The sequence below is a fragment of the Mytilus galloprovincialis genome, chromosome 5, assembly GCF_965363235.1.
Source record: "Mytilus galloprovincialis chromosome 5, xbMytGall1.hap1.1, whole genome shotgun sequence".
Taxonomy (NCBI): Eukaryota; Metazoa; Mollusca; class Bivalvia; order Mytilida; family Mytilidae; genus Mytilus; species Mytilus galloprovincialis.
In genome coordinates, this window is record NC_134842.1 from 52,572,634 (window position 1) to 52,593,776 (window position 21,143).

General features: G+C 33.1%; 2 protein-coding genes across 2 annotated transcripts; one reads left to right on the forward strand and one right to left on the reverse strand.

Moving 5' to 3' along the window:
* Positions 1-5,414: 5,414 nt before the first annotated feature.
* LOC143076011 (monocarboxylate transporter 4-like) lies at positions 5,415-15,894 on the forward strand. The gene is made up of 5 exons (XM_076251616.1): positions 5,415-5,771; positions 10,028-10,171; positions 10,609-11,376; positions 13,742-13,792; positions 15,190-15,894. Exons 1-5 carry the CDS (start codon positions 5,579-5,581, stop codon positions 15,312-15,314), a joined length of 1,281 nt encoding a protein of 426 aa, XP_076107731.1. The 5' UTR covers positions 5,415-5,578; the 3' UTR covers positions 15,315-15,894.
* An 806-nt stretch (positions 15,895-16,700) lies between these two features.
* On the reverse strand, positions 16,701-20,229 carry LOC143074072 (integrase/recombinase xerD homolog). Its single transcript, XM_076249620.1, has 2 exons — positions 20,133-20,229; positions 16,701-17,707 (listed from the first exon to the last, which is right to left on the reverse strand). The coding sequence occupies exons 1-2, from the start codon at positions 20,227-20,229 to the stop codon at positions 16,701-16,703; spliced, it is 1,104 nt and encodes a 367-aa protein (XP_076105735.1).
* Between the last annotated feature and the right edge of the window lie 914 nt (positions 20,230-21,143).

The window sequence follows — 21,143 nt, forward strand, 5'->3', positions numbered from 1 at the left end:
CGTAACTACAATCCCCTTCCCTTTCATGAATGTGACCTACCGAATTAGACTATTTACCGGATTTGTAATCACATAAGCAACACGACGGGTGCCACATGTGGAGCAGGATCTGCTTACCCTTCCGGACCACCTGAGATCACCCCTAGTTTTTGGTGGGGTTCGTGTTGTTTATTCTTTGGTTTTCTATGTTGTGTCATGTGTACTATTGTTTTTCTGTTTGTCTTTTTCATTTTTAGGCATGGCGTTGTCAGTTTGTTTTAGATTTATGAGTTGACTGTCCCTTTGGTATCTTTCGTCCCTCTTTCATAGTCTCAAGGTTACAATGTGCACCTTCTAGTATCCGGTTGAGCGGATTTCTTTGCTAAACGTGCTAGTAATAATGCCACATGTATGCACTATTGGTCAGTGGTTGTCGTTTGTTGAGGTGGTCCAGAAGTGTTACTCATTTCTTGTTTGTTATATAGATTAGACCGTTGGTTATTTTTGTTTGAAATGCTTCACACTAGTCATTTTAGGGCCCTTGCTATTCGCTGTCGTGTTGAAAGTCGTACCTCAACATATAATTGTTAACTTTTTACACATTGTGACTTGAATGGAGAGTATGGCACTTATACCACATCTTCTTTTTTGTATTTAAGTCCCTAATGCTGGATAATATAATAAAAAATACAGCTTCTTATACACAGGGATGAGGTTATTGAAAACAACTACATCACCTTTACTTTTTTCTCAAAAATTTGGCATGAATTAGTATTTATTGAAATTTTTAGTATTCCCCTATATTTAGAAAAAAATAACGAATTATAATATTCGAATGTTCATTACTTAAGTTTTTTGTAACAAAACTTGTATCTTTTCTTAATGTGAAAAACTCTTTTATGGCGCGAAATCAGGGTCAAAAATACTTATTTACGTATAAACATTATTATTTCTGTATATACGTTAATCGAATTCCGTATATACGTTAATCGAAATCTGTATATACAGAAATAAATACGTATATACGTAAATGGAATTCTGTACTTACATCAATCGAATTCTGTATATACAGAAATTCTTATGTATATACAGAAATAACAGAAATAATTATGTATATACGTAAATAAGCATGTATATACAACTCGTCCAAACATCAACATAACAATGTTAGATCTGTAAATTTGTTTTCGCAAATGTTTTTTTTTTCTTCCCTCGCTGGGATTCGAACCCATGCTACTGCGATATCGTGACACCAAATCGCCTGCACTGTAGCCGTCCCGCTAGACCACACGACCACCTGGGCTTCAAAATGAAGCTTTCGGGTCCGGATGCTACCTTTCAACGTCAGTTTTAATCTAGCGTCGTACTACAGTACATGATATATAAGGCATGGAGATGTTATTTTTACAGATCAGCTAAATTACCCATAGTAAAGGATTCTACAAATTAATGTAAGATAGTCACAGAAAATAATTAATTCATAAGTACGTCTGAGCGTAGATAATTATGTAGATACAGAAATAATTTATATAATTAGACGGGTCAGAAATAATTATGTATATACGAAATTAGATTTACCTATATACGAAATTCAATTTACGTATATACAGAATTCGATGTACGTATATACAGTATTCGATTAACGTATATACGTAATTATTTCTGTATATACAGAAATACTATACTATGCAACTGCTTGTGGAGATTTATTTCCCCGAAGGTATTACCAGCCCAGTAGTCTACACTTTTTGTACTGACATGAATTATCATTGATATGGTTATATTTATGAATTAACTGTTGAGGCTTTTCTACCTCAGGCATAGATTACCTTAGCTGTATTTGGCAGAACTTTTAGGAATTTTGGTCCTTAATGCTCTTCAACTCCGTACTTTATTTTGCCTTTTTAACTTTTCTGGATTCGAGCGTCACTGATGAGTCTTTTGTAGACGAAACGCGCGTCTGGCGTATATACAAAATTTAGTCCTCGTATCTATGATGAGTTTATTTACAACCACTGGGTCGATGCCAATACTGGTGGAGATTTATTTCCCCGAGGGTATCACGAGCGCAGTATTCAGCACTTTTTGTGCTGACATTAATTTTCATTGACATCGTTATATTTATAAATTAACTGATTACAAAATTTTGAATTTTTGAAAAACTCAGGCTTTTCTACCTCAGGCATATATTACCTTAGCTGTATTTGGCATAACTTTTAGGAATTTTGGCCCTTAATGCTCTTCAACTTTGTACTTTATTTGGCCTTTTTAACTTTTTTGGATTCGAGCGTCATTGATGAGTATTTTGTAGACGAAACGTGCGTCTGGCGTATATACAAAAATTTAGTCCTGGTATCTATGATGAGTTTGTTTACAATCACTGGGTCGATGCCACTGCTGGTGGAGATTTATTTCCCCGAGGGTATCACCAGCCCAGTAGTCAGCACTTTTTGTGCTGACATGAATTATCATTGATATGGTTATATCTATAAATTAACTGTTTACAAAATTTTGAATTTTTGAAAAACTAAGGCTTTTCTACCTCAAGCATAGATTACCTTAGCTGTATTTGGCATTACTTTGGTCTTTAATGCTCTTCAACTTCGTACTGTATTGGCGTTTTGAACTTTTTTGGATTCGAGCGTCACCGATGAGTCTTTTGTAGACGAAACGCGCGACTGGCGTATATACAAAATTTAGTCCTGGTATCTATGATGAGTTTATCTTACTGTCTTTACATAAGTATTTCTGTAGATACGGAATTATTTCTGTATATACGTTATTCGATTTCTGTATATACGTTATTCAATTTCTGTGTATACGGAATTAATTTTGTATATACGTAATTCTATTTCTGTGTATGCGGAATTATTTCTGTATATATAGAATTGGATTAACGTATATACGTAATTATTTGTGTATATACGTAAATCGAATTATGTATATACACTTAGTTCTCCGTTCATGAGATTAATGTTTACTACATTACTAAATCAGGGGCGGATTTAGGCGGGGGCGTGGCGGGCGTGCACCCCCTCCCTAAAATTTGCAAAGCATGGGTTGTCTTCAACTTTTTAAAGTATCATAAGTTCTATTCCATCTTTTTTAACATTCAAAGTATATAAAACAGGCAGTTTAACAGAATCAATGTGATTGCTTATCAACTGACTTACGATTTATCAAAGTTCTATAAATTATTTCAAAGGAAAGCGTCAAACGCGGAGCTGCGTAACCGTTTGATGACAAATATAATAGCTTTTTATCATTTAAAGTAAAAATAAATGTTACATTGTATTTGCGGTTTTTATAACCAATTTCTTTGATAATCGAAGTTTCAAAACATCCGTTACTCACTTTCACAATTTCATCATGGCACGGTCAAGAAAACAGTCGGCAGGTGATAGTCTTTCATAATATCCGTAATGAAAGATATAAATACTGTTTCAAGCGAAAGGTTAGTTTATTAATTTATATATATGTGTCTATATTTATTTCTCACTTGCAATCTAAAAATTTAGCTGCATTATGTACATGCTTAGTATCCCAAAAAAATAAAAATAACTTCGTAAATGCATCTCATTCCGATTTCAGTTGTCTGTGGCGAACACAGTAAAGTCTGGCACGACCTCCGAAAATCAAAACAGTAAAAAACAGATATTATGGAAGGACAATTAAAAATCGCTAGTAAAAGTAGAAATTTTCGTTTGCAAAATATAGTACTATTATTGGTCAGGTGAGCAATTGTGATATGTCTTGTCTCACTTTGCGTCTGTCGGTCCGCCCGTCTATCTGTCAACTCTTCACATTTCCATCGTCTTAACCAAGTTTGGCAGGGCTGATGTTATTGAGTGTTAAATTAATTCTTAGAAAGGCAGTTAAATTTCACATTATTGAAACCATGCACAATTGGCTTCGACACATTGACGATGTGCAAAACAATTATCTATTTGTGGTGTTCCTGTATTTCTTTATGTCACAACTACCAGCACCATGTCGTTCAAGGTTTAGTTAAGATATTACCTAATATTGCTATATAGATTATTGTACAACAAGTGCTGGTGTCTTGATTGTAGATTAGTTTGCACAGGAACATAGAATGAAATAAAATGTTCGCATGATTTATCGGCTTCTGTTTGTGGGGCTGCAGCTTTATAAACTCACTTATATATGCAATATGAATCCCTTACTGCGTTAATTAGGAGATTGTTGTAGATTTGCAGTAGACGTTGCCATCATAACTCGGGGGTTCTCCACGGAACAATGGCATATTGTTTTACCTCTGTCCGTCCATCCGTCAGTCAGTCACTTGATATTTGGTCCGGAAGATCCACTAGGAAGCATACAAATCTATTACTAGTACGTCATTATTGCATTTCCCCCCTGAACATGCTGAAGATATTCGGTTGACTGATATAAATGCAACACCAGTTTTCCAAGCAACCATTGACATAAAGTTCGCAAGATTTTTTTTATATGGAAAGTCAGCTTGTATTCTCCGGACTGAGGTCTGTCTCTATCCTTATTGTCTTCAGTCCCGTTTTCTTGGAAATATATGGGGGTAATCTAAATGAATAAAAGCTCACATATTTCTTGTTACATATAATTATGATTGTATATTGATGTCATGTGTGGATTAAGGCGGTTTCAGCTTGAAACTTGAATTTCTCCCTAATTTTACCACACAATATGAAAAAGCCATTCTCTATATTTAACATGTTTAATACAATAGGTAATTCATAAAATCTGTGTTTAGATCTCGAGGTTTAGATATATTACATATATTATCTGCTCTAATCGTTACGTCACACAAATCTTGCAAAAACTAAAACCATAATTGTATAATACAATCAAATATAACACTTAATATCACTTGAAATTTAATTTGTTTGTCAATTACAAAATATTAGATTCTGTCCTGAAATAAAATTGATGTGACAAAAATTAATTATTCTTTAAAGAAAAGTTAATTAACTCACAGCTGCTACGAATAACAAGATTTCCCCTTAGATCGATATTGGCTTCCTGAATAACAAAAAAAATGTGAAGATTTCGCATCATATTTTTACATTCCGTTAATGATATTCTTTACACTTATATTGTTACTGTTATCAAGAAACTATAAATAGTAATTGGTTTGACCTATAAACAAAAACAAAATTATTTGCAATAAAATTGATATTATACATTTCTCAAGTTTACTATTCTTTAGTACAAACATATGTAAACTATTAATCTCCAACAGTTTACGACATTTCACCTTTCTGTTTTACATGTTTTCCTTTAAATGTTGATTACACATTTTACACAAATACTTATATATATTGATCATTAAAGTAAGTGTGCTTCAGTTGCTTGCAATATTCGCATGCGCAGACGTTATCATTATTAAACAAGTTAAAGCGACCTTCAATAATAATTACATGATATATGTTTGTATTGGATGACTGCATCACACTTTAATTCTTCCATTCATAATCAATACGAATAAATTATAATGGCTGAGCTAGCAAGCATAGTTATTTATAACCTGGTTTATTACTTCATTCACAAATGAATTTGCTGTAAATATGATTTTAATTGTTTTATACGGGAATACAAAATGTCAATGACAAATACAGATAAAGGCTGGGCTTGGATTATTCTTGTGGCTTCGTTCATAGAGAATTGTATTGTGGGATTCTCTCTCTATGCTATAGGACTTTTTCATATCATATTTTTAGAAAAGTTCAAAAAGGAAATAACTTTAACGTCATGGATCAGTGCTAGCTTTCTATGTCTCCTTAGCTTGACAGGTAAATCGATTTTTTTGTTAACTAAAACAATTGTATAAAAATAAATAATAATTTTTCATTTCTATTTTTATTCTATTATCATTCAAGTGATGTTACTAACTGTACGTTATCACGGAACTGTAAACAGTAATAACCATGATAACATTAATGTAAGTAAAATTATAAATTTATTGGTTTTGTCAAAATTTCCCTGTGTTTTTTATTCATGTATTCTTGTTTATTTTTCTGTAGTATTTATCAGTTTTCATCGTTCAGTTTAATAAAGATATATCCTTTAACGACTACGACGTTTATGACCTCATAATATTATCTTTATCGGTCAGTGAGAATGAGATATTTACCTGTAACTACATTCATTTTTTTCTTTCATCTCAAGAAACCTTTGACCTAAATTTCCTTTTTTTAAGTATGCATATTTTGTCATAGTTGAAATTTTTCATAACGCATGGATAATCAATCTTTTAATTTCATAATATTTATCATCTTTATATCGAGTGTGAGTTCTTTAATTTACTTCATGCTATATCGCACATGAGACCGTTAATAGTAAACATGTGTAGGAGTTGGAGGAAATCATTCTTTTGAAAATATCTCGTGTATCTATTGCAAACATCTCGGAAAAATAGAAATAGATACGTTATAAATATTTACTAATTTATTACTTAAAAGATACAATTCTTTTGTGTTAACATGAAATATCCTTGATGTCAACTTTCTGTAAGTTTTCTGTTTAAAGAAAATGTTGAATTATACGAAACACTAAGATGAGTCTACGCATAGGTTTAAATTGCCTTATCCGTATTAAGCATAACTTTTCAGACTTTGGGATCCTAAATGATGTTAAACTTCGTTTGATTTTTCTTTCCGACTGTTTTAATTTGAACGCCACTGATGAGTCACATGTAGACGCAATGCCCTTTTTGCGTACTATATTATACGCCTGGTATCTTTGATGAGTTTTTATAGCCACTGGTTTGATGCTACTGCTGGTAGACGTTCCATCCCCTGGGGTATCACCAGACCAGTAGGCATCACTTTTGTGTTGACATACAATATCATATTGATATGTTCGTTTGCAGTAAATTTACTATTTACAAAAATATTAGATTATTTAAAACACTAATTTGTTTTTATCCAAGGGCATAAACCTTATCCGTATGTAGCACTTTTTTTTTTAATTTTCAGGTTTAATGCTTATTAACATCGTCTTTAATTTGGCCTTTCCAAATATGAGATTCATGTAAAATATGCAAGTAGCGTACCAAATTATCGACCTGGTATTCTTTATGTCTTTATTTTTTTTCATACACCAAAGAGAGTAAAATGCATATGGAAATGCTATTACTTTCTTTGGTTGAAGACAACACTTCATATCTTCTGATACTTTAGAATAATGATACATTTGATAACAATGATCCGTTTGAACAACAAAATTTCTCTTTATTGACAACCATCTCGTCTCGTTTGTGAGTGTTTGTATATATACATTAATGCGACAGTAATTTTCCGATTTCCAAATCTCGTAAACTGTTAAAAAAGAGACAATCAAGATAACAAATAAATACTGAGGGAATTTCATCAATTTTAATACTGTTTCCAGTTCGTACTGGAACTGCTTTGTTTAGCTATTTTGAACTTCTTTATCATTATTAAATAGTTTGTGTACCTTTTTCCGGTATATGATGCATAACTTAACATTTACTCTATGAATATATATATATATATATATCTTTGACATATTTCCCATTTCCGTTCTCAATTTTATATATTGAGTTAATAGTTTTGATATCTAAATTTTGTCTTTTATACGATAGGAGTTTGTCATCATCTCAATACTGATTATGTAGTATTTAGTTGGTTTGTATGAGTTGACATTTGAGCAAGGTGACATTTGAGCGTTCCTGATGAAGGTAAATCCAGAAAAGCGTTTCGGACCCAATAAATTACTTAACGTGTTGTTTTCCATGTTTTACATAACTGGGTCGATACCTCTGCTGGTGGACTATCAGTTTCCGAGGGTATCATCAGCTCAATAGTCAGTGCTTCGGTGCTGAGATGATTTAACAAACTTTACTAAAATTGTCTGTTTATACATTTTGAAATTATTATGAAACTAAGGTTTCAACTCCCTGAGGCAAAGTTGGCTTTAGATCTTTGGCTATTTATTTTAGGTATTTTTGACATATAGCTCTTCAACGATTTTCGGTACTTAAACATCTTTTGATTTCAAATGTTTGGCTTTGAGCGTTCCTGATGAAGGTAAATTCAGAAAAGCACTTCGGACGCAAGAAATTATTTAACGTGTTGTTTTCCATTTTTTGACATATTATGTATAGTAATGTGATCATATTACATTGATTACAATGGAACATCGTGATTTCGCAGCTGAATTAAAACTGAAATTTTCACACGTTTTAAAAATCTTCATACAAATATATTTCGTCAAAACGTTGTCAACGACGTTGTATCGATAATATATATAATAATAACATTTTCATAACTTCAGTCGCTTTAGTATCACTTGTTTTGTACAATTTTTCTTCAAACTACCATTTCGAAAATTCAAAACTGTTTGAAACTTGCATCCTTGACAATCAAAGTCTGCAAACATCTGATTTTCTTTTCAATTCCTCCTCATTCAAAGGGACAAAGTGTGTGCCTTAACTTTGCATTGTCATTTTTTACGATCCTTTTCATAAGGATATACTATTAGAAACATTGACATACTTGAACAAATCATACCTTTCGTCTGATATAATAGTATATTAATATTCGACCTGTTAGTCAAATGCGTTTTGTTTAAATATACTTTTTCACTTTTTTGGTCTTTTTGAAAATGTTGTTTGTGCTGTTTTTAGACCCTTCAACAACGGAATTTGTTTTACATGCACACGTATAAAAATTGCGGTTTTTATCCAACGCAATCATAGGTTTTAACGTAGTTTTCAATTTAGATTCGTTAATATATTAACGAGTCAAAATTGAAAACTATGTTAAAACCTATGATTACGTTAAAACCTATGATTGCGTTGGATAAAAACCGCAATTTTTATACGTGTGCATGTAAAACAAAATACAACTCGTCTAAACATCAACCCAACAATGTTAGATCTGTAAATTTGCTTTCGCAATTTTTTGGTTCTTCCCTCGCTGGGATTCGAACACATCCTACTGAGATATCGTGACACCAAATCGCATGCACTGTAGCCGTCTCGCTAGACCACACGACCCACCTGGTGAAGGAGGAACAAAAAAAAATTGCGAAAGCACAGATCTAACATTGTTGGGTTGATGTTTAGACGAGCTGTATATAAATAATGTACACAGTCATGTATCACCATCATTGCTGGTGATCCGATGGATAAATATGTTGTAGAGTTGTCACTGACTCAGACGTACTTATATATATATATATATATATATATGATATTGTCATTTGAGAACACATATAATAAAGGAACTTATATCACACTAATAACGGATCCTGTTCAGTTATATGTTCATCGGTATAACCTTTCTAAAATTTTATTTAAGAAATAATTCTTTCATGCCATGCTCTATGCTCATTTTAACATGGGTAGGCATTATATTTGTTAATATCTTAATACCGAGCGTTAGCGAGGTATTAAATGTTTACAAATATAATGCCTACCCATGTTAAAATGAGCATAGAGCATGGCATGATAGAATTATTTCAATTCTAATAGGAATATTTTGAACTTTTGTACTTCGAAGCGGACCTATAGTAGACGCTCGAAATGTCGCCATTTTGATTAGATGAACAAAAACGTTATAGAAAAATCAACAGTTTGTCAATAAAAAAAGATCAGAAACATTTAAACTTACTTTTAGAATTATTTTTTTTATTTCCTAGCGAACAACACGCAACAAAAATGTCCATTTTGATCTCTGGTGTTGTTCAAAATTCATCTGACGTTGTAATTTCAATTGTGACGTCAATCACGTGCAGCCCATGTTCTATTCGAATTAGAACATGGCTTTGTACCTAAAGCTAAAGAAGAACGTCATATTAGAATTCTGTGTTTATTGAACAAAGAATTTTTTTTCTCTCTGTTGCAGGACCTTCAGCTAGTTATTGCATTGAAAGATGGGATTGTCAGGTTACCATGATAATAGGATCCCTTCTGTTGACAACATCAGTGGTAATCACGGCATTTGGGCAACACATAGTACTGGCATTTCTATTTTTCGGTGTTTTAGCAGGTATTTTAAACAATAATCCTTGTCTATTTCAGGACCTTTGGCCAGTTATTGCATTGGACGATGGGATTGTCGAGTTACCATGATAATGGGATCCCTCCTCATGACGACATCACTTGTAGTTACAGCATTTGTAAACAATATAATACTGGCATTCATATTTTTCGGTGTTTTAGCAGGTATTGTACATGTTATATACAATTATCACTTTGTTTTAAAAAAGCTAATTAGCTAATGCATTTCGCCACCAACAATTGTATAACATAGCAAGTAGAATATACCAAACTTAAATTGTTGAATGAAAAATTGTGAACAGCATTGCATTAATACGGAATACATCATAATGATTATAATACAATACGGTAGAACAAATTATTGTTCAGTTCAATACAAAACAATTTATTTGTCATGCAAATAACTAAAATGTGTAAAGCATTTGTAAAGAGCAACCTCTTGTACTATGACATATTCCCTTCAGAACAATATTTACCAAAAATATGCAATTTCCCTAAAATGTTTTAAGCCATTTTCTAAGAATGACTTGTTAAAACATAACCAAATTTTGTATTTTAATTTTGAAGCTTTCTTGTACACACTATTCCTATATCTTTCGTAGGTCTTGGCGTGGGTCTGATGTTTACAACTGGATTAATTGTCATAGCTTTTAACTTTGAAAAGAAACGTAACATAGCAACTGGTATCTCTGTAGCAGGATGTGGAATTGGTCCATTTATATTAAGTCCTATTTATCAGATGATTTACAACGAATATGGATATAATGGATTCTTTCTATTGTACGCTGGATTATCTTTCAACACATGCGTTGTTGGAGCAGTTCTGCGACCATCGCGATTGGAAGTATCTAGCAAAATGGCAAATAATAGAAATAGAAAGTTACGTAAAAAGTACTGTGAATGTGATTTAACAGTTATGAAAAACATATCATTAATGTGTGTATGCATAGCGGGAGTGTTCTTCAATATTGGAATTTTTATTATCTATTTACACTTTCCAGCATATGCAATAGAGAATGATTCCACACAAGTAGAAGTATCTTGGTACTTATCCATAGCAGGTATTTCTAGCTGTATTGGAAGAGTGTTACTAGGAATGGCAACAAACAGTGAGGATGTTAGCGAAGATATAGTATTCTTTGGAACGTACTCGCTTATCGGAGCTGCCACCATTGCAGTGCCTTTATTCATCAAAATTCATTATGCTAAAATGATGTATTCTATAGTGTTAGGACTAAATTCTGGCAGCTGTTATGTTGTTATTAGTTCTATTGTTTTAAGATTGACTGGACCTGACCACGTTGCACAAGGAACTGGTTATGTTATGGCCTATATAGGAATTGGATCATTAGTTGGGCCACCTTTAGCAGGTACTTCAGTTATTTGTCTTTGCTTCATATACTACAGGTACTTTAAATATGCAAGGAGGTGTAAGATTTGGAATTATCAGAATTAGAAAGTAACGTTTATATATATGAAGGAAGTTATATAACACAAAAAAAGATTAGCATTTGAAAGAAATCATGACTGTTAAGAAGTAATGTGAATTTGAATTTTGTAGGGAGGTCCTTTCAGGTCAGTTTTACATGTTTAATTATAACATGGAATGAAAAGTGGGGATTATTTGTCAAAACAATGAATACAAGAAATTCGGTATGTCGAGAATTCACCCTATGTCCAGTTTGTTAAGGTGTCAATTATATAACTTCATATTCCCTTTAAAAGTAATACAATCGATGAATATGATTACGTTTAGCTTCCGAAAATATATTGAACATATAATTCATGGTACCCAACACTAGTATTTACTGGATATATGAGATGTACATGTATCTGATTGACGATGAAATTATCATAAATTTGTAGGGAATATAATTAGGAATGTATCTTATTTTTGTAATAGTATTGGTTCTTTACTGAGCAACGTTTGTAAAATCTTTAGATTGGCTAGTATTCTGACCATTTTGTACGTGAAAATAAAATACCTGTAACACGAAAAACCCTAAATATCGATATTGATTGCCCAACTATTAATTGTAACTACATCAATTGTGCCACCTGCAAAGCTAACTAATCTATGTAAGTGTCCAGATGCCCTCACATATTTGGTGACATTCCACAACATAGGCTTTACTACTTGTTATGACAACAAAAGCAAGAACGTAGCGCTAGGTTAAAGTCGAAGTATTCGATAATCAATGAGATAATTTGATATCGTATATTAGTTAAATACGTTATCATGTGTCTAAAGATGCAATTGCGGATGCTATTGCGGAACTAAAACTAAGAAACATATGTTTTTTGTTTCTTTATTTCTTTCAATTCTAATGTTCACAGCAAACAGTGGATAACACCTCTGGAACCAAGTCCCAGTAAAGTTTCAAATATTCACCTAGTATCATAACAGACGCGACAGATACCAAAAAGTGATATTCGAACATAAGTCGCAAACAAACTGAGAATTCCATTGCAAAAACAACGACGAAAATACAAACATAAGAACACAATCACAACTTAAACCATGTTATAAAATTGAGAATGGAAATGAGGAATGTGTCAAAGAGACAACAACCCAATCATACAAAAAACAACAGCAGAAGGTCACCAACAGGTCTTCAATGTATCGAGAAATTTCCGCACCCGGAGGCGTCCCTCAGCTGGCCCCTAAACAAATATATACTAGTTCAGTGATAATGAACGCCATACTAATTTCCAAATTGTACACAAGAAACTAAAATTAAAATAATACAAGACTAACAAAGGCCAGAGGCTCCTGACTTGGGACAGGCGCAAAAATGCAGTGGGGTTAAACATGTTCATGAGATCTCAACCCCCTATACCTCTAGCCAATATAGAAAAGTAAACGCATACAGAACAATATGCACATTTAAAATTCAGTTCAAGAGAAGTCCGAGTCTGATGTCAGAAGATGTAACCAAAGAAAATAAAGAAAATGACAATAATACATAAATAACAACAGACTACTAGCAGTTAACTGACATGCCAGCTCCAGACTACAATTGAACTGATTGAAAGATTATGATTTCATCATATGAATATCAGGCACAATCCGTCCCGTTAGGGGTTTAGTATCATACCATCATAACATATATGAGAAGAACATAACCCGTGTCATGATAATAACTGTTTTTTTAATAAATGTGTTTAGTTCCGATGCAAAGACCCTATAAGTGAATCAATATTAACGCCAAAATATGCAATCTTTAATGACCTGACAACAGTATCGTAACTATATCCCTTCTTAATAAGTCTATTTAAAGGTTTTGTTAGTTTCTGAGGTGAATACAGACATTTTTGTGCTTTATAAAGAATATTTCTATAAAAAATTGGATGTGAAATACCTGAACGTATAAGAATTCTGCATGTTGAGCTATATTTACGAATGGTGTCCTTATACCGATGATAAAATTTACTAAATGTTTTGACTAGTTTGTGATATTGAAAACCCTGGTGACATGATAGAGACATAAAGACGTGGCAACACGAATCTTATCAAATACAGGGCTGATCTCGGGCGCTCCGGAAGGATAAGCATAACCAACAATTAAGCAACCGGCGAGTGAATATGTTTTTTAGGTTGTTGACCGAGTTCAACGTAAACTCACGATATAAGCTTTAAAGGTATGCTCAATATTTTACTTTTGTCAATGTCCAAAGTTAAGTACTAACAAAACTTATGTATTTATTTATTAACATAGTGCACTGCTTTTCTAGGTGTTATCGTTGACAATGGTGGAAGCTATGCAATATCGTTTATCATAGCAGGTATGTCGGACCACAATTATGATGTCATTAAAAAATGTAATCGGTTAATGTTCATATGTTTTACCTTTTACTACATGCAGATGTATTATCAACTTGGTCTGGACTTCAAATCAGCAAATCAAATGATTACTTATTCAGAACAACAGCTATGGTATAGATAATAGAAATAAACAAGAGGCACATTTATGAGATGGGTTTGAAGCAGTTGTTCTACGAACAATCCTTCTGCATATGGAGACCATAAATATAATTAACACAATAAAGCCCAACACCCTACAGCTACAAACAAAAAGGATTTGACTATCGTTATATTGTCTGTCTTCCATTAGATTAGTGTTTTAGTATTACTAGTTGTTAGTGTAATCATTGCATTTTGTTAATTGAAGAATGTGCTTTCTGCAGATTTCCTCCCGTACTGGCATGTGACCTTTAAAGGCATAGCGAAGTGCATACGATTGCGGAACATATCTTCAGGGGGGAATGGTCTGCATTTTCTGACTATATGTTTTCTATTTCCTAGGAATCAAATAAGCATAATAATAATAACCTTACCAATAAGAACAGACTGCAGAAAAAAATATATTATGAAACCATAAAACAAACCATGTCAACCAGAGGTTTTCCGTAATGCAACTTTTAACAGATAGAACTCAGATGTCCATTTGGTCTCCTTGTGTAAAGTGCTACTCAGTCATTAGTTTGTGTTTTCTAACTATTTTATATGCATTGCGAATATTCAATGACATAAATGTTTGCCCTATTTGTTAAGTACATTCAAAGTTCTACGTGTATATGTGTTCACACCCTCGTCCTCTGGTCTCAGAGGGATAGTTTTCAAATTGGTAATTATTCAACATCTCCTTATATTTACATAAAACATAAAACATAGAAAAAGAATAAGGCAATAGAACTGAATAAACATTACATAAGATTAGAATAAATATCTTGAACACAAAAGAGCAAAAACTGAAAACATCAAGTAACAAAGTTTTAATTTAAAAAAGTTAACCTTATATCTATGCACTAGGAAAATAAATTCAGTCTATTTGTGATCTACATTCTTGTGTCAGCAATGTCAGGAATAGTTATTATCCATTCGTCTGATGTGTTTGAGATTTTTATTTTGCCATTTGCTTTAGAACTTTTCGTATAGACTTTTTCTCGGAGCTCGGCTTTTTATTATAATATTTTACTTTTTTCTGGAAGAACGGCCCTAATACAAGATGGAACATATTCATATAAAATCAATGAAATTTCAGAAATTTTGACATCAATACAATACAGTATTTATTCTCACTGATGAAGGTGTTCAATCGAAGGCTTTATCATGTTTATTGTTCAGTCTTTTTTGTCCATCTTATCCCTATCTTTCTTATTTTTCTACTTCAATATTTTAGGGCTGTCACTGATATTTGGTGGTTTTATAGAACTTTGTAATGTATGCTTCAAAACGAATTTCTACAAGAAACCAGTGATTGAAGAAATGGAGATTTCAATTAAAGATGATGATATTATTAGTTAATACAGACATTCCGGGGAGAAAAATGAGCTTACATTGATGCCTTAATGCATTATCAAACTTAAAAAGGAACAACTTTAGTTGTTCTGTCAAACAAACATTGTACGTTGGTTCTAGTACAAACGTTTTATTAGATAAAGCAATCATATCAAGACCAATATTGGGGCTGGATTTACGTTGCTGCAAGCTATTTACTGAGCTAACATGTATTCTGAAATAACAGTTGAGCATTTTCTTTCATCGAAGCCGAGTAAAGTTTGACCAACGTTTTTTCATTGTGGAATGTTGTGAAATTTCAAACTACTACAAACAGAAAAAGGCAGATGTCAAAATTGCAGACTAAATAAGATTAATTCCCTTTCAAGGAGGCCAAGAAAAGTTTGGTACAACGAGCATTGTAAACTTTCAAACTATACATAAACTTGAAGAAAAACGGACGGTTCAAGTGGTTACTAGACAAGATTTTTCCTTCAAACTATATCGGTTTCGGCTATATAGGAACAATAGTTGTGACTGTTTATGGTGAAAATATTTCCATAAAAATACTTTATGTTTCAAAAAAATAAAAACCGACATAAATATGTATTGCTTTATATTTATGGAAACTGTTCGACATCATGTCGATATTATACTTTTATGTTTGGTATTGTTCAGTCGTGCTTTCAAAACTGTTTATGTTCTAATTCATAACTTCAAGCGAACATAAATTATTTACAAAATAAACTCAACACCTTTGTATGGGATCAGCTCGCCTGACAGTGTGCAGCAAAGCTTTAATTTTTATTAAAGACAAATGCAACGTAAAAAATGTTCATCAGTGTTACTGTCTGCCTAGGCCGCTGCAGGTAACAAACACAAAAACCAATCTACAAAAATAAAAACAATTTTCATTATGTACGGAAATACATATTATGAATCAAATAAAGATTCTATTCTTACACACATTATTTTTCACATTAATAAAAAATAACACAAATAAAATACAATAAGTCGGGTGGGAGGGTGGGAAACTTTACTGCACCAAAAGCGAACCTCGAATGACAATATCTTTAATTTACAAAACCGCCAAAAGTATAGCACGAAATATTTGAAATGACCTTATTCAAATATTATGGTCAGTTCTACCTCGACCAATGAAAAACATTTAACCTATTATATACTTTCAAACACGTGTAATTTCATAAACAAATACACGTGGTAATGTTTACATACCGGTGTACATAACTTTAATAAATATATTTATGTTCTTATTCATAACTTCAAGCGAACATAAATTATTTACAAAATAAACTCAACACCTTTGTATGGGATCAGCTCGCCTGACAGTGTGTAGCAAAGCTTCGAAAAATAAAGAAAGGGTAAAGAAAAAATAAAAGAAAAAATATATAATTAAATCCCAATATTATTTGTTACAGACAGTCTATCCTTCAAAGACACTTTAACATAACCGTCTTTTGCCGTGTCACTTTTCCACCGACCATGCTTTTTGAACAATCTGTCCTCTACACCAGCCGCTGCAGCAGCCGATGCCCCTCCTGAACGGAGACTATGCAGTCCAAATTTTTTACTATCTAAGCCTATACTCTGTAAACTTGAAAGTAGTATTTCCCGAGCTCTCGTGTATGACAACGGACTTGTACTTCTATGTTTATAAGAATTATCAGACTTACAAAAATTAACGGATCTAAACATAAATTCATCAGAATTTGATGTTATGCTAGCTAATTTGAGATATCGTTCTAGCATACAGACAGGACAAGTTACAAGATTAGTTCTAGAAATAATCACATCCCTCCCTTCTCTATAAATATCAGTTTTACTCTTCGCCAAATTTAAATTTGCATGTGTAGAATAAATCTTTATATCGATACCTCTCAAATTAACTAGTTCTGAAAACCTTAAAAAACCTGCATAGCTTAATAAACACATACAAACAGTTCTTAAGTCTTTAAGATTACTATTAAGATGACCATAAGTATGAACAATCTTTTGCAAAATGTCTGGTGTAATAGGATCTTTCTTAGTGATAAAATGTCCCAATTTTCTCTGTGCTCCTTCGTTTACAAACGTTACTAATTCAGATGTACAAGGATTATTAAATCCAGCCAGTTTATGTGCCCAGCTAATGGCGTATATTACTTCATTTATCTTGCTTGCCGATTTTGCATTCTGTGAAATGTGAATCAAATATAGAGAAACTGTATAATCAGATGAAGGTAATGGAGTAATATTATGTATTTTAGTCCACTTACAGAAAGCATTAGAGGCATACTGGTACTTTTTACGAGTGTTCAGAGAACGTGAGCTCAAGCAGTACTCTGGTAGTCTAGCTTTCAATGTAGAAAGTTCATCCGAAATATCTGAATTCTGTTTCCATCTACCAACTCGAAAAATATCTGAAAAATGTGCAATCGTGAAACAAACATTATAAAATGTCAAAGTATTAAAAACTTATATACAAATGAACCATGCCACTGTAAACATAACAGGACCTTGTCCAATATTTATTTGACCATGCCAGCTACAATGCTATATACATTAGTGCCGTGTTGAATACAACCATGCTTTCTACAATGTATATACACACTAGGGCCTTATCAACAACAACCGTGCCTGCTACAATACACATTCATGTACTAGGGCCTCGTTACTTTAACCTCGCCAGCTACAATACACATTCGTGTACTAGGACCTCGTCACTTCAACCTCGCCAGCTACAATACACATTCGTGTACTAGGGCCTCGGAACTTTAACCTCGCCAGCTACAATACACATTAGTGCACTAGGACCTTGTTATCCTTGTCGCATCTAACTTTACTGCCAATACTGGAGCAATAAAAGGCTCAGTGCCAAAAATGGATTTTCTATTAGAACCACTGACAAAAATACCACTTGTATTTTTAAATTCAATAACATCAGATATGTAATCTCTGTAATTCATATTTTTATCAAAAATGAAAGGCCAATAGGTCGCAGATATCCATTTTGGTACAATTAAAGTACCTCTAGCTTTACAAGCAATTACATGTTTTATAGCTCTCAATACCAAGTAAATAGGTGGTACAATCCAATTGTTTTCACCAGACCAATTCGGAGTAAAACAGTCTACAGCTTCTGTATTTACATTCCAAAATAAAGAGTTAAATCTTTCTAATTTTGTGTTACGAGAACTAGCAAAACGATCGACTGTATAAGGACCCCAAAGGTCGTTAATAAAAGTATAGAAAAATTCTGAAACTCCCCAGTCTTCATAATCAATGATTTTACTGATATAATCAGCTTTCGAATTTTCACCTCTCGGAATCCATTGTATGTTAATGGAGATTCCCTTTTGTAAACAAATAGAAAAAATGGAAATTGCTATATCTTGCAGTTTTTCTTTCATGCTTCCTGCTTGAACAATTTTGACACAATTTGATTATCAGTTAGCCATTTTAAGGATTTTCCAGTAAATGCATGTTGATAAGACATCAACGCCAATTCTATGGCATTTAGTTCCCTCCACGTGGAACTCTCTAACATTTCAGTGGATTTACACATAGTGTGAAAAATTTTACTTTCCAACTCTACTGTACATGCTCCGGCAGCTATGCTGCTAGCATCAGAATATACCATTACATGTGACTGACTATATTGATTTAATGTTTTAAAATTTACATTTGCAATGTTATCAAGCCAGAACTTTAATTCTGATATCACAAAACTTTTACTTTCTAAAACTAAATAACTATCCCATGACATTCTACTTTCAATAGACATATAGCAATATCTAGTCATTATTCTAGTAATATTTCCGATCACAGGAGACATACTTATAATTCTACCCGTTACCTGGGCTAAATTTCTGGCAGAAATATATGGAATTTCTCTGAAAACATTATGAATAGATTGTAATAATTCGTCAATTCTCCTTTGAGGAATGCATAAAGTGAAATTACATGAATCCCAAATGATTCCCAACCATTCCAACTTCTGTACAGGAGTAAAAACTGATTTTTCTTCGTTCAGAAGAAAACCCGCACTCAAAAGTGATTGTTTCACAAATTCAGCATCTTTGATGCATTCATTATTTTCGTTATTCATACCAAATCCATCATCAAGATATAAAACTATTTTTATACCATTTTTTCTCCAATACTTGACCAATGGTCTGAGACACTTTGTAAATATGTAAGGACCCGTTGAAAGACCAAATGCTAAAACAGTGAAGCAATAAAATTTATCTTCCCACGAAAAACCTAGATACGTGTGCTGCTGTGGACATATATCCAAATGAAAATAACCAGATTTTAAATCAAATTTATACAGATAATCATTTTTCTGAAAGTATTGCACAGCTATTTTCCAATCTTCAAATTTAATCTTTTCCTTTTTTACCGATAAATTCAAAGTGCTCAAATCTAAAATTAGACGCCTTTTCCCAGACTTTTGAGTAGCTACACTGAGCGGATTGACTATGTAAGGTTGAAATGGGACCTCAATGACGCAACCTGAAAGAACAAGTTCATTTACAGATTTGCTAACAAAATCATCATTCGTAAGAGCAGATTTGTTATTTTTCATGTACATGCTCGAAGGAGTATCAATAAATGGAATAAGATAACCATTTTTCAGTGTGTCTAAAATAAATGAGTTAGCACCAATATGCTCCCAGTACTGAATACTTTTAGCTAACCTTCCCTTTACACCAGAAAAAATACCCGTGTTAGATTTGAAATTTTGAAAATCTTACTTGTCTAAGCAAAATCTCAATATCATGATTTAAACAATAATCACTATCAAATTCAGAAAATAAATATAAATACTTATCATTAACTAACTGTTCATTGTTAATTGTTCTGTTGTGTATTGTTGAAGTTGAACTGGTTGCGTCAAGTGGACAGTTCTTCCTCCAGTGGCCAAATTGTTTACAGGCATGGCACATATCGTGCTGGGACGGCTCACGCCGCCCGCTGCCAGCTCGAAAGGGCGGCGGGTTCTGACGCTGATACTGATTGGAATAATAAGGATTAGGAGCAGTTTCAACGGGAGCCGGTCTAGAAGTTGTCTTGTAGGGATTTGGGCGTCGGGATTTGTCTTTAGTCGAACGCATGGCTCTGGACTCCGCCTGGCGGATTTTCTTTTCATCTTCAGAGTCTGAAGCGATAACATTTGCTTCATACTCTCTGACAGTAGCCCAACCACCGGCTGAAGTATCTGCTATGCGTATCAGTTTGTTTCTGCCCTTAACCTTATCTATGAGGTCTATGATGATACGTGACACCTTGGTTTCTGAACGGGGAACAAAGCTATAAACCTTGTTTAACTCGGTAATAGTTTCCTCGTTAAATTTGTATTGTATTTTGTTGCCCTCGTGCTTGAATTTAAGGGAAACCTCTTCTTTTAACTTTTTGGAAATTACGTCCTGTTCACGGACCAAATCTGATTTAAGATCTACTAGCTTATTGTCAAAATACACTTTAAAAAGTTCAAAAGTATCAGCTAAATCACGGCGCTCTTCTACTATGTGGTTTCTACTTTGTGATTTACCGGTTGAAATGTGTGAATGCTCAGTCTCACCTTCGGACATTGGACTTCCTTCTCTATTCTCAGACATACTCAGGTTAAGCACAAGCTTACAACTTTACTGCACCAAAAGCGAACCTCGAATGACAATATCTTTAATTTACAAAACCGCCAAAAGTATAGCACGAAATATTTGAAATGACCTTATTCAAATATTATGGTCAGTTCTACCTCGACCAATGAAAAACATTTAACCTATTATATACTTTCAAACACGTGTAATTTCATAAACAAATACACGTGGTAATGTTTACATACCGGTGTAC